The sequence below is a fragment of the Formica exsecta genome, unplaced genomic scaffold, assembly GCF_003651465.1.
Source record: "Formica exsecta isolate Colony F162 unplaced genomic scaffold, ASM365146v1 scaffold907, whole genome shotgun sequence".
NCBI lineage: Eukaryota > Metazoa > Arthropoda > Insecta > Hymenoptera > Formicidae > Formica > Formica exsecta.
In genome coordinates, this window is record NW_021853674.1 from 417 (window position 1) to 15,908 (window position 15,492).

Consider the following 15,492-nt stretch of genomic DNA (forward strand, 5'->3'; position numbering starts at 1 on the left):
CTCCCGTACATATAAAAATTCCTCATGTAGCTTTCATGGCTCCACCAGATCAGCACGCACCCAATATGCTTAAAAATGATACCGCTCTGTTGTTTGAATCCTTATGCTTTATCAATGGCATATTCATAACTATTCAGGCTATTCTTTTGCACGTAAAAGTAATCAGAATTGAATCGCGGTTTGATGCAGAAACAGCGTGTAAAATAATAGAGAAATACAGGGTATTGTATAGACATTTAAATTTTTCTATGAATATATAGAGAATATGAAATATTTACATAATATATAAAATATGAAATATTTTTTTATCTTAGGTGACGTGGGCTTTTTTTGAAACTAGTATGTGCCTCCAATTAATTAAGTCTTGCCAGCTTGAAAGAGATGATGTCTCCTCTTTAAAGACAGTTGTATTCAGCGGTTGGGGAAAGTCGGATCCAGTGGTTATGTAAGTGCAGATGTTCAATTAAAATTTGTCTCTTTAGATCAAGATCAAAAGTTAATAAAAGTACGTCCAAACATGCAGGGTGAGATTTATTGCACTTCTCCCTATATGATGATAATACATGAGGCTCAAGAACTTCACTTAGGTTAGTCAGTTATATTCTCTTTTAATTAATATTCTTTAATTATGATTCTATATTATATGACATGTATGCTTTAAATTATTAATGAAAAAAATATATTGTGTATAAAAAGTTTATACTGATTCGTACAGAGGGATTAGATAATTCAATTTGGTTCAAAACCGGAGATATGGGTTTTTACGATGAAGATGGCGAAATATTTGTCGTCGAGCGAATAAACCAACTTTGTGAAATCAAAAAACAGCTATTTTCACCAACATTAATCGAAAATACGTTACACGATCATATGGCGGTGTTCGAAGCCGTTGCAATCTATATATCGAGTCATAATGATACATATGCAATAGCGTTTATTACAAAGATGCTTGGAGTAGAGGTTTAAATAATTCACTTCTTATAAAATCAAATATTTTTATAAAGTCAAGCATTATTTATACAAAAAGATTTATGTTATTATCTCGTAGGTGACAGAAATGGAATTGAAACAACATGTGATACAAAATTGTGATTGCTACAATGAGCTTCGGCATGTGATATTCCTTCCGCATTTGCCGCGCTTTTCTAACGGAAGAATCAATCGCAAGTTACTTTATAACATGGCGCGTTCTAATATATTCTGGTAAAGATCGATAATTTTTGATTAATTTGTCAGCAGAGCATTATAACCTGCGTATTAAAATTTGTGGTAGCAAAAAAAAATAGTCGGAAACACAGATACAAAATTATGAAATAAACATGTTCAAATCTCATGTTTTGAATATGTGAGCCAAGATGTAATACCAAATTATACGATAATGTAATATTTTAGTATTTTTAATAAAAAATGTGATGCATATGTATTAAATTTTATAATTAGAGTAAAATATTTTTTATCGGAAGTGAAAAATGTAATGTTTCATATAATGTTGTATGATTAAACCGAAGCAAATTTGACTGCAGTTTTGAAGTGATTTCGAATAAGAAAATTATACATGACACAGAATATTGATAAATTTTATATTATATTCCAATATCAACAATTATGCATCCTTATATATGTAGTTGTAATATACCATAAATTTTGTTTACTAGAACTTTATGATTTCTTAAATATATTTCTTTAGTCAATCTGTAAAAATATTATGTTAAAATCAGCAGAAAATATCAATAGCTTAAACACTTTTTAAAAATTCTAAAAAAAGGATTGTTCTTGGTCTCAGAAATCTTTGTAAATATTCAAAGTACAATATGTCAAGAGATTATCTTCAATCGTATAAATGACTGTTTTGACACGCTTATAATGACCCAGTTTCAAAATTATTAGCTACAAGATTTGATGCAAAAATCCCCTCCTCCTTCTTTTTGGCAAAAAAAAATTCTATGACGTTTGATATATTATAGCATTACATTTATGTTAATTATATATCATATATATTGCGACTTTTTTTTTATTTTCACAAGGCTGTCCCGAATCTAAATAACGCGCGTCTCAGAGCAAAATAATTTCGCTTTTTTTCTAATTCTGAGGTCACAAAATAACAATAAACAGATGTTAAATCAACGGAATTCAAAGCTTAATCACGCAATATGTCATTTGTAACACAGATAATATTACTGCCTTTGATACCAATAATTTCTCAATTTCAATATTTTAATGCAATAACATATAAAAACATAAAAAAGGGTATCGCATCATTAGCGTAATAGTGTGTGTGATAAACAATAATAAAAATTACTTTATGAAATTTACAACATAATAAATACATATAATTAATAAAATATATCGTGTATAATTTTATTGTTAGGAGACTTTTCAGACAGATGTTCCATTCAAAACAAGAACAATTTTAATAGAAAAAGAAACTATAAAATCATTTGACAGAAAGTGTTTCAAATGATTTCTATACCCTACAAGTACCGGAAATTTGTTCTTGGAAAAATTTAACCGTTGGCCACATTTAATTGGTCAGGTACAACATATTAATAACAAATATCTTATATAATAATACATTTAAAAATTTTTTAAATGTATCATTATATAAGATATTTTAAAAATAAAAATTATATTTTTATTCACATGGATATGTATATAGAAAAATATTATTTAAAAGCAATGTAAATAGATATGCTTCGCAAATGAACGCAGAACCATCGCTTTTAAAAGATTGACAACCCTGAAATTATAGTTCTATATTTTTCAGCCTATTTATTTAATTCAAGTATTGTGCAAAATTTTTAATATTTTTGGAAATATGCACTGCGCTAAGCATTAATTTTTCCACAGTTTTTTTTTCTATAAACGCGTAAATTTTTAAAATTTGTAATTAGAAAATAAATAAAACTTTGTAATAAAATTTTTTATAAAACCTTTATGTTTGAAGAGAAATCTTTATAAAGATCAGAATTTGTAAATTACAAATCCCTGGAGAATATATACCCTCATATAAAATTAATTGATTTTCCAAATTATATATGTCAATTATAATGATATTAAAAGATAATTTAAAACTTTTGTAATTAACATTAGTTTTAAAGTGTCTATATGTACTTTAATAAACAAATGTTTATGTAATATAAAGATATTCTACAAGTGATATGCCCACATTACAGTGAATTCACCCGTTAGATGTACTAATTTCAAAAATCGATTAAATTAATCGATTAAATTATAAAAGTAATACTTAATCGGTTACGTTAATCACGATTTGAAAAATCATGATTTTATGCAACAATGAATTATTAATCAAATAATTTAATCCATTAATTTTATACCAATTAAAAATTAATATCATTCATCGATTAAATTAGTCGCGATTACATGTATGATGATTGATTAATTTCGATTATTGATCAATGGATTACTTTAGTCAACTAAAAATTTAATCGATTAACTGACGGTTTTATATCTATAATTACTATGCAAACATATATTATATATATAATATAATAGCTTATAGATTCTCAATATTTTGTCATAAGTCTGACTCGCGTCTCCGAATATTGATCGTTTTTCTTCTATAACCTTGAGGTTATTTCGTGAAAATAAATAAATATTATATCACATTAAAGCTTATTGTTAGTCACGCAGTATTCATTGTAACACAAATAGTGCTATTACCTTGGATAGAGGTAAAGTGAGAATAAAAATTTCAACTTTCAACATTTTTAATCCAATAAAATACTATAAAAAATTGAAGAAAGACTTAATATCAGTGGCACGATGGTGCGTATTTGTGCGCGTATGTTATATACATAATAAACGATAATAAATCATAAACGATATAATAAAAGTTACTCTATAAAATTTACGAAAAAAGGGAACATTACTAATCATCTATCGTGTATAATTTTAGGATACTTCTGACACAAATGATACATTTTGTATAAGAGACAATATTTTAATAGGCTTACAAACTTTGGGTCTAGATAATACACAAAATTGTATAAATATTGGAGATCTAATTTTAAAATCTTTTATATCTAACCCGAATTTCATTGCCCAGGTAATGCGTTTTAGTAACAAAACTTGTTCGCTTCTTACAGATGTATACATAATACAGATATCTAATAATATCTATTAACAATGTAAAATTATATAAACTCATTGGACGAAAGATGTAATATTATTAACTAACAAAGTAATATATTGTCTCGCAGGTGGATGCGACAACAGAAGAAGAAAATACATTCCAACAGATGAGAGAAAAGAGTGTGAAATGTGCATTATGGATGGAAAAATCGGGTATTCAACCAAATGATGTAATAATGATATGCACAAATAATCAATTAGATGCTTATGTACCGTTTCTGGCGGCTTTATACATCGGCGCTGTTGTTAGTCCATTAGATGAGTATTTTATCGAAGGTATATTATTCTTCTCCACTTAATTTTCACACTATGTATTTTCATAGTCAATTATTTATTAATAATTTAATTTAATTTATCATTCATAGACAATTTAGATTACTTTTCGGAACAAGTTAAGCCGGCTATGCTTTTCATCGATGAAATATATTATACGACAGCTCTCTACTCTATGAATCAATTAAAAATTCTCAAAGGCATACCTATGCCAAAAATCATAGTTTTTTCTGATAAATATAAAGATCCACTAACTAGAAATAAAGATTTACTAACTCTGGAAGCAATTCTCAATGACAACTATGATCTGATGAGCATTGAATTTTTTTCCTGTGCTAAAGTAATAAATATGAGGTCAACTGCGATGAGATTGTTTACTTCAGGCACAACTGCTTCTCCTGCACATATACAAATTCCTCATTTAGCTTTTATAGCTCCATCAGATCAGCACGCACCCAATATGTTTCAAAATGATACCGCTCTGTTGTTCGAATCCTTATGTTTTATCAATGGCATATTTATAACTATTCAGGCTATTCTTTTGCATGTAAAAATAATCAGGATTAAATCGCATTTTGATGCAGAAATAGCGTGTAAAGTAATAGAGAAATACAGGGTATTGTATAGACATTTAAATTTTTCTTTGAATATGTGGAGAATATGAATTATTTACATAATATATAAAATATGAAATATTTATTTATCTTAGGTGACGTGGGCTTTTCTTGAAACTAGTATGTGCCACCAATTAAGTAAGTTTTGCCAGCTTGAAAAATATGATATCTCCTCTTTAAAGAAAATTGTATTCAGCGGTTCAACTACCAGTTCATTAAGAGTTCATATTGTTCTCAAAGAGTTGCTACCTAATGTTTCTATCCTTCAAGCATACAGTATGTACATACACTTGTTACAATTATAATCAAAGGCTGATATATATAATATTTAATAGCGATTTAATATTTAACATTAATGAATCTTATTTCAGGTCTGACTGAAACAGGCATCATCGCTTATCAGCGACATTCAGGGAAAATCGGATCCAGTGGTTATGTGAGTGCAAATGTTCAATTAAAGATAGTTTCTTTAGACCCTTTAGATCAAGGGAAGTTATTAGGTCCAAATATCTCTGGTGAGATTTATTGCACTTCTCCTTATATGATGATAGCACATGAGGCCCAAGAATTTTACGGTTTTAATAGTTAGTTATATTTTCTTTTACTTAATAATCTATAATTATGATTCTATATATGACCTACACGCTTTAAATTATTAATGAAAAAAATACATTGTGTATATAAAGTTTATACTGATTTGTACAGAGAAATTATGCATTTCAGACTGGTTCGGAACAGGAGATTTGGGTTATTACGATGAAGATGGCAATGTATTTATCATCGATCGAATCAACCAACTTTTTGAAGTCAACAATCATATAATTTCACCAACTGCAATTGAAAATGTGTTACAAATGCATTGGCCGGTATTTGAAGCAGTTGTAACCTCTATACCAAGCCGTAATAAGGATAAATACGCAATAGCGTTTGTTACAAAGATGCCTGGATTACAGGTTTAAATAATTCGCTTTTTATAAAGTCAAACAAAATTATTTGTATAAAAAGATTCAAGTTATTATATCTTGTAGGTGACAGAAGCAGATCTGCAACAATTGGTGAAAGAAAGATTGAGTTCCAACAATCATCTTCAGCATGTGACATTTCTTTGGCGTTTGCCGCGCTTTTCTAATGGAAGAATCAATCGCAAGTTACTTTATAATATGGCGCGTTCTCATTTGTTCTGGTAAAAATATACAATTTCTGATTAATCTGTCAGCAGAGCGTTATAACATATTAAGATCTGTGGTAGTGAAAAAATAGTCGGAAATACAGATACAAAATAATAACATGAGCATGTTCGAAATTCATTTTTTGATTTGAATATATGAGCCAAGATGTAATACCAAATTATACGATAATGTAATATTTTAGTATTTTTAATTAAAAATGTGATGCATATGTACTAAATTTTATAATTAGTGTAAAATATTTTTTACCAGAAGTGAAAAATTTAATGTTTCATATAATGTTGTATAACTAAACCGAAGCAAATTTGACTGCAGTCTTGAAGCGATTTGGAATAAAAAAATTATACCTAAAATAGAATATTGGTAAATTTTCTATCATATTTCAATATCAACAATTATGCATTTTTATATGTGCTGTTGCAATATACAATAAATTTTGTTTACTAGAACTTTATGATTTTTTAAATATATTTTTTTAGTCAAATCTGTATTTATCTTACATTTTATTTCTTAATTTCAAAGTTATAGCTCAATTGCGTGGGACTTGCTGTACATTTAGGAAATAGATTTGTACCACAAGCGTAGTTATCAATAAAATGTTTCATATAAAAATCTGTAAAATAATACACAAACATATCAAGGAAAATTGAATTTTATCGCACATCGTATATAAGTATTAAATAATGGATATTCTCTCATTTATGTCACATCTAACTGACTATATGAAATATATATCGCGTTTCATTATATTTTATAATCCGAACCGTCGTGGATTATATCGTGGAACCATCGTAATTGCAATGTAATGTCGCGATAACGTTAATATTCAATTACTCCGCGAAAAGATAACCACAGGATAAAATATCCTCTGCAGGGTATTATCGTATCACGTTGTTTACAGCACGCGCCGCATTATTTTATCGCGTCGCTGTTACATGACAGTCCCTCATTAGCGAAGCGAAATTACTCGGATTCGATTATCTTCTGCAACGCGATGGCGGAAGTGCGCGATGCAACATCATCGATAACTCTTTATTTTATAGATACACACGATGTTTTACCCGATTGCTTTTAACGATTGTTGATCAATCGACCGGACGATTTTGCAGTTTCGGCTGCCGGAATCGCAACCGAGCAACTGTATCAAACTGTCTGGCCGCCGCCACCTCTACCCTTCTCGTTCGCCGGCCGGTCGACCGGTCCGCGTAGACAAGGGGATAGATAAAATCGGTATTACGTTTAGGGACACGCACGTGCAAACCTATTAACGAACGCACGCTCACGCATCCGAGCGCTCGCGCGGGCACTGCTATAACTCACACACAGAACACGCATACAGAACACCAACAATCGCTATGATTTACGTGATGCCGTGCTACTACGTCCCCCTTTCCCCCGTTTTGCCGACACTTAAATTTCATGCCATTCTATTAACCTCTGCACATCCCTGTATGTTGCTATAAAATTTTGGAAAATGGCTCGATATACATATTTTCCGTTACGGAAACATTCACATTTCCTACATTCAAATTTGATAATCTGCAATCTCTGATTCAGTAGCACATAATATAACATTGGTTTAATAGAATTTTATATCATCATTGTGTTTTGGTAAAGCTGCAAAATATTTTATGTCGGAAAATCCTTTCTCTCTCTCTCTCTCTCTCTCTCTCTCTCTCTCTCTCTCTCTCTCTCTCTCTCTCTCTTACATGCCAATAAATTTTGCGCCTATAAAAACTTTAATTAATAAATCATTTTTTACGTATATTAATTTTTTACTATGATCTCAAATATCAAATTTATAAAGTCCAGTATTAATTCAGTTTTTACAAAGTTTTTTTTTTCAACAAATTTCAACAAAGAAAAAGTTTATACATTTTTTGATTGTATAAAATTAGTAAATAATATATTTTTAAATAGCTTTTATGAATCAAGCAAATCTAAAATAAACTTAAAACAATTAGTCATTATATTTTAAACGTCCTAAAAATTGTATAAGATATTTTTACTACATTGTTTTTTTTATTATATTCTTATTATTATCAAAATCAAATATTCCGTGTTTAATAATAATATAGAAAATTATCAAAATGTATGCCATTTAATAGCGCTGCAATTTTAAATATACTCTAATTGCGGTAAAAATCGATACTAGACTTCTTGTATTTTCAAGTTTCAATGAAAGTATCAAAGTAATATAGAACAAGAAAAAATTCACCTGAGCAGTACGCTTTTTAACGAGCGTTTCAATTAAGCGATATACGGACGTTAACGATATTTTAATTGATAAAATTTTGCAAACGCTGGTAGATCACCGTAGCGAGAACACAAATTTCCAATTTTCGTTGTCGCAAGATGGCGAAAAAGTTTAATTGCCGGCGTCTCGCCAAAGTTGTTCGTGCGAAACTTTTTAAAGTATTTCCGGTCGACTTAGACGATCGTTTTGTCAGCTCTCGCGAGAAAAATTGAATGAAAAACTGCGACTTTGCGAGAAAATCTTAACGAAGCGAAAGGATATTGTTTTAAAAACATTTTGTAACAATTTTGTTACAATGCTACAATTTTACATATTTCTATTTTATATATATGTATATATACATATAAGATAGCATATTCTATGTGTGTACATTAATTTTTTAGAAAATACTGCAAGAATTTTTATTCGCGTCTACATCTATATTTCTTCCTCATCTAACAAGACTATAAATTACATTCAACGAACGGTAGATAAACGATGCACTTCCCACACACAAGAAGATGCTACATCAAGCTCATTCTCTCGTATCTTGTGAGTTTTATAGAGTTGATCGTACTCTTATGTTGATTCCGTATCATTATCATCACCTGATCTTGACGTGACTGAGAAGTTTTTTTGCTCGTTTCGCCTTTTCGTTTCACCGAAGGAACAGGTCGTGTTGTCAGGTGAGCCAATCCAGGAAGCTTCATCGCGAATACGCAGTCTATCGGGCGAGAGAACGTCCCGATATCGAATCGTCCGTTACACGGAATGACGTTTACCTTGCCAAGATACCGGCGCATGTAGGCGAGAACATGGCTGTATATTTTCCCACAGATTTCCCATTCAAAGAGACGCTTCTCAGAAATATCTTGCAAGACTTGCGCTTAGTCATGCAGCATAGTGCATATTTCAGATCGCATCAATTCGTTCTCTCTCCCTTTCATTTTCACTATCTTTATATATTTACCGTCAATATTTTTTCGATATTTGTCGCGAGAAACTTCCATATAGATTGTAAAGATTTCTTCTGATTTTCTAGATATATCAAAAACAATATTTGCGCGTTTATTTGTGATTATATTCGATAAAATTGTTGATACGCAAAAACGAGCATTAGGAAAAATAAACAACTTGCAAATTACGAATTATTTGTTGTAAAACCTTAAATGAAATATGTAAAAATATTCAAGTCTATAAATAGTGCCTTCATATTTTAATTTGCGATTCATTTACATGATTTGCTTTAAACATATATATTGTTATTGTTTATATTTTTTAATTTTACTTTCTATATCTATAATTTAAAAATATTTAAATTTTTTTTGTATTTGTATTTATCTTTGAATTTGTTATCGCTAGTATGTTATTAAACTTTTGGAACAGTAAAAAAATTAATGTACGCGCATATACTCAAAATATTTGGTAAATTAAAAATGTTCTTTACAACGGGAGAAATATCTCTACCAATAAAAAAGCCTAGTTTCTTTTATCAAAATCGACAAAGATATCAAATAAATATATAAATAGGATATATTTTTTCCTCAAGATTTCTCATATTACATGCCAATAAATTTTGCGCCTATAAAAACTTTAATTAATAAATCATTTTTTACGTATATTAATTTTTTACTATGATCTCAAATATCAAATTTATAAAGTCCAGTATTAATTCAGTTTTTACAAAGTTTTTTTTTATTATATTCTTATTATTATCAAAATCAAATATTCCGTGTTTAATAATAATATAGAAAATTATCAAAATGTATGCCATTTAATAGCGCTGCAATTTTAAATATACTCTAATTGCGGTAAAAATCGATACTAGACTTCTTGTATTTTCAAGTTTCAATGAAAGTATCAAAGTAATATAGAACAAGAAAAAATTCACCTGAGCAGTACGCTTTTTAACGAGCGTTTCAATTAAGCGATATACGGACGTTAACGATATTTTAATTGATAAAATTTTGCAAACGCTGGTAGATCACCGTAGCGAGAACACAAATTTCCAATTTTCGTTGTCGCAAGATGGCGAAAAAGTTTAATTGCCGGCGTCTCGCCAAAGTTGTTCGTGCGAAACTTTTTAAAGTATTTCCGGTCGACTTAGACGATCGTTTTGTCAGCTCTCGCGAGAAAAATTGAATGAAAAACTGCGACTTTGCGAGAAAATCTTAACGAAGCGAAAGGATATTGTTTTAAAAACATTTTGTAACAATTTTGTTACAATGCTACAATTTTACATATTTCTATTTTATATATATGTATATATACATATAAGATAGCATATTCTATGTGTGTACATTAATTTTTTAGAAAATACTGCAAGAATTTTTATTCGCGTCTACATCTATATTTCTTCCTCATCTAACAAGACTATAAATTACATTCAACGAACGGTAGATAAACGATGCACTTCCCACACACAAGAAGATGCTACATCAAGCTCATTCTCTCGTATCTTGTGAGTTTTATAGAGTTGATCGTACTCTTATGTTGATTCCGTATCATTATCATCACCTGATCTTGACGTGACTGAGAAGTTTTTTTGCTCGTTTCGCCTTTTCGTTTCACCGAAGGAACAGGTCGTGTTGTCAGGTGAGCCAATCCAGGAAGCTTCATCGCGAATACGCAGTCTATCGGGCGAGAGAACGTCCCGATATCGAATCGTCCGTTACACGGAATGACGTTTACCTTGCCAAGATACCGGCGCATGTAGGCGAGAACATGGCTGTATATTTTCCCACAGATTTCCCATTCAAAGAGACGCTTCTCAGAAATATCTTGCAAGACTTGCGCTTAGTCATGCAGCATAGTGCATATTTCAGATCGCATCAATTCGTTCTCTCTCCCTTTCATTTTCACTATCTTTATATATTTACCGTCAATATTTTTTCGATATTTGTCGCGAGAAACTTCCATATAGATTGTAAAGATTTCTTCTGATTTTCTAGATATATCAAAAACAATATTTGCGCGTTTATTTGTGATTATATTCGATAAAATTGTTGATACGCAAAAACGAGCATTAGAAAAAATAAACAACTTGCAAATTACGAATTATTTGTTGTAAAACCTTAAATGAAATATGTAAAAATATTCAAGTCTATAAATAGTGCCTTCATATTTTAATTTGCGATTCATTTACATGATTTGCTTTAAACATATATATTGTTATTGTTTATATTTTTTAATTTTACTTTCTATATCTATAATTTAAAAATATTTAAATTTTTTTTGTATTTGTATTTATCTTTGAATTTGTTATCGCTAGTATGTTATTAAACTTTTGGAACAGTAAAAAAATTAATGTACGCGCATATACTCAAAATATTTGGTAAATTAAAAATGTTCTTTACAACGGGAGAAATATCTCTACCAATAAAAAAGCCTAGTTTCTTTTATCAAAATCGACAAAGATATCAAATAAATATATAAATAGGATATATTTTTTCCTCAAGATTTAAAAGAAATTTTGACAAAATTATAATGGAGAGATCAATGTTGCATCTAATCTCCGATTCGCATAGTATTTGATCATAAGTCAGTAGTACAATTAATCGTTATAAATAGGATAACATTACGCACGGTGCCGTTGCATTTCCGGCTATAGAGTAGTAGTGGGATGAAGGCACGTGGTCGCAAATTCACCCTCTCGTACAACGCGCCCACCGCCGAAGTTCACCGCGGAATAAAGAAGGAAGTGCGCGCGGTGGTTGAATAAGGTCGTACGAGAGTGACGAGGGTGGGGAGAGCCGGAGAGTGGCGCGCAGCTGCGCGCGCATCCGAGTCACGCTGCCACCGGCGCGCCGCGTGGTCGGACGATTCAGTAACGCCGAATCCTCCAAGCGAGGAGGTTATATCCGACAAGTGTCCGATGGACACAATACTTTTCTTTGTTGTACGACTAAATTCTCTCCAGATTTCGACTTCCTCGATACTTGTGTTCGCGTTCGCGAGGTAATATGATAATCGACTAGATGTGTATATCGTGTATCGAGTGTATGCGAGATCGTTTGCAAAAATATCCTTGTCCAGCGTGACTCACGCGGCGAACTTCGAATTTTTCTTGGTAAAAGTGGACCGAGTGACTGACCGGTGTGAAGTGTCTCTCGAAGAAGGGGCAACGAATGAGAATAAAATCGCGAGGCTCGCAAATTCTCGAAATCATGAGAGCGATCCTTCGTTGCGTCGCATTCGTCGTGACGATCGCGGCGGCCGTCGTGTCAGAGCCCAACGACCTGACAAAATCGCAGGTGATGATCTTCAAATGCTGTCGATACGGCGAGGAATTGCGACAATCGAGCGGCGATTTGAACGACGACGAATTGCCGCGCTGCGAGCCTACGTTGAACGAGTGGAAGCCGTTGATTTACTCGCCGATGCGTCGAACTTTCGTCTCGAAAGTGCCCTCTGAGTGGCACGTCCTCGACGGCCGAAGACCGGAATGCGACGATAGCTCGGAGCTGATCCACGTGCCCTACCGGAAAGCCAACCCGTTCATCCTGCTCGACGACGGGAATGTGGTACTCGAGACCGGAGACAGCGACAGCATACCCGTGAGCCACTATTGCGCCGATTCGAACGCGTTGCTTGTGTGCAGGCAAAAAAGAACAACGGGCTATCATGCCGCCGCGACGATGAGGCCACGGGTACGACGATGCTGCGGCGAGAACGCCACATTCCACGAACACAAGTGAGTCTCGCATAGTTTTGTGATTTTCTTGATAGTCGACGATGTCAAACGAAACGAATATCTTAGGTTAAATTAGGTTAGGTTGGAGTGAGATACAAATCTGATACTCGTGTCAGTTAACAAGGTCGTTTGAAATTGCCTTTGGTTAAGCGGGATGTTTCTTTTTCTTTTTCTTTTTTTTTTTTTAACACAAACAAGTTTCTTGGAACAAATATATAATATTGCGATCATGCTTATTTATAAACGAAAATAATATATTGCTAGTAGCTTTTATAAAATAATTATTATCTTCGAATATTATGGAACAAATGGGCACAAGATTTTACCTCATTTCTCGTTTATTTCTTTGGTAAAATGTTAGTAAGTCTTCGACTCTTAACCGTTTCGTAGTAACTTGTTTATTTACTGCGGATGCCTCTCTTAAATGCGTTGGATACACGCAGCGTGACCTTGACGTTTATGAAACACGCAAGTTTTTGGTTTCATTCGAGATTGTTGATGTGTGCGCAAACCATCTCTCTAATAAATTCAAATGTAACTTAACACATATGTGAATCATTAATATATTATATAAATTCATCATTAAATATTATATGCAACGCATTATATATTAATCATTCAATAATCACGTCATTTTTATATAACGATATACATATTTCGAATATTAACAATATTAAAATATTAACAATATTCGACTGATGATACAAAACAGAAAAAACAGAAAAAAATTTATAGAAAAATCTTTATATTTCTTGAAATTATATTTAAATAATCTAAGGGATAAGGATGCTTTTTTATAGCATTTTTAATTATCATCATTAATTATCGAATGACACATTTTGATCTACATACATATAAAAAAACTGCAAAAAACATAATATATATTATTTAGAAAACGGAAAAAGAAGTTAAAATTATTTGTTATCAATTATTTTTCATTGTCAGTTATTTCTATATTCTCATTTTTTTACCAATGAGGCTTCATAATGTACGAAAAAAATACCTTTGTGTTGCAGAAATACCTGCGTTCATTTAAAAGAGACCGCGGACGCACCGCCCCTCTTGCCGAACACATCATCTGTTGTTGAGATCGTGGCTGGATTTCCAGCCTGCCCGAAATCTGACAACTTCACGATCCTGGGAGACGCGAGGGATGCCGTATTACAACCCGATGGTGGCCTGGAGATAAACGGCATCGTTTTGCCCACCGGTCAGTTTTGTGTCGAGAGAATCAAGGAGCTCAACCAGATAGCCAAGGTGTTTGCCTGTCCGGAACATGCACCACAAAAGTTAGTACATTAAGATTAAGATTATCGTGCGCGCGCGCGCGCGCGCGATATTTTCGTTCTTGCTGCGCCTTTTTTTTCGGACGTTGTAACGTGATCTACAAATGAAGATAACGAAATCTTCTCGCTTAGTGTGATAATATCGCGATGCGCGTGGTAAAAAAGCTGTTAGCGTGCTTTTAACACGTCAAAATCTTCAAACGGATGCGTGAAAGCTTTAAATAATTCAAGGATTCCTATCGTATTTCTCTGCTTATTCTTTGTTTATTAGACTTTGTTTTCTCGATAATAGTTTCATTTATTTTTCATCACATGTGTATCACATAACGTCGATTTTATAGTATTTGTTTATGTAGTAATTTTGTGTATAGTTAATTGAACGAAAAAAGAGTAATAATAATATAAAAGATAATATTTTTTTTTATTTTTTAGTAAATCTAAAGAAATACTTTGCGAATCAAAAAAATTCCTATGATAAAAATTCTTTTTTAAAACATTTTTCTCTATATTATTGGTATTAATATTGTTTTGCATGTTGTGCTACAAATTTAATATATTCCAAAAGCGTGCTGTTCTACATAATTGACAACGCGATATCAAGCGTAAATAACAGGAAATCGATAATCGATTCTTCAATTAGACAAAGTTAATTTTCTGTTGTTCTCGTTACCTCGATCATCATTCATTCATCTCATCTGACGGAGAATAAAGTCAAATCGCGATGGGTTCCGGCAGTCAAATCATCCAACTCACTTTAAAGCTCCGAGCACGATTCGATTTTTTGCCCTGCTAACAAGTATCGCTTACTCCGATCTGAATTTATCGCGCGGTTTAATTGCGCGTTCGTCGATAGGTGATTGCGCTAGGGATAAACGGCCCCGTTTTTACATCATTGCCAACGATATGTCGAGAAAAAGTCGGCTTCTACACACACTTTCACTTCTCATCGTAATCCTTTCGAAGTATTTCTAGGTCACGTATGTCCGCGATCCCACGTCATCCAAGATTCCATTAAAACGTTCTCACAACTCGATACCGCGTTTCCGCGCAC

General features: G+C 32.1%; 3 protein-coding genes across 3 annotated transcripts in view; all 3 read left to right on the forward strand.

The window, feature by feature from the left end:
• The first annotated feature begins 426 nt into the window (after positions 1 to 426).
• Positions 427 to 2,561, forward strand: LOC115245103 (4-coumarate--CoA ligase-like 7). The gene is made up of 4 exons (XM_029823213.1): positions 427 to 445; positions 524 to 587; positions 716 to 960; positions 1,049 to 2,561. The coding sequence occupies exons 2-4, from the start codon at positions 551 to 553 to the stop codon at positions 1,205 to 1,207; spliced, it is 441 nt and encodes a 146-aa protein (XP_029679073.1). The 5' UTR covers positions 427 to 445; positions 524 to 550; the 3' UTR covers positions 1,208 to 2,561.
• Positions 2,562 to 3,416: 855 nt separating this feature from the next.
• Positions 3,417 to 6,451, forward strand: LOC115245104 (4-coumarate--CoA ligase-like 7). The gene is made up of 9 exons (XM_029823214.1): positions 3,417 to 3,429; positions 3,592 to 3,692; positions 3,917 to 4,066; positions 4,221 to 4,428; positions 4,518 to 5,041; positions 5,135 to 5,315; positions 5,411 to 5,623; positions 5,763 to 5,992; positions 6,068 to 6,451. Exons 1-9 carry the CDS (start codon positions 3,417 to 3,419, stop codon positions 6,224 to 6,226), a joined length of 1,779 nt encoding a protein of 592 aa, XP_029679074.1. The 3' UTR covers positions 6,227 to 6,451.
• Positions 6,452 to 12,320: 5,869 nt separating this feature from the next.
• Positions 12,321 to 15,492, forward strand: part of LOC115245102 (probable G-protein coupled receptor Mth-like 1) — a 129,993-nt gene continuing 126,821 nt past the window's right edge. The window contains exons 1-2 of the mRNA XM_029823212.1: positions 12,321 to 13,155; positions 14,172 to 14,444. Coding sequence (XP_029679072.1) covers positions 12,590 to 13,155; positions 14,172 to 14,444 — 839 coding nt within the window. The 5' untranslated portion in view covers positions 12,321 to 12,589. The remainder of the gene's footprint in view (positions 13,156 to 14,171; positions 14,445 to 15,492) is intronic.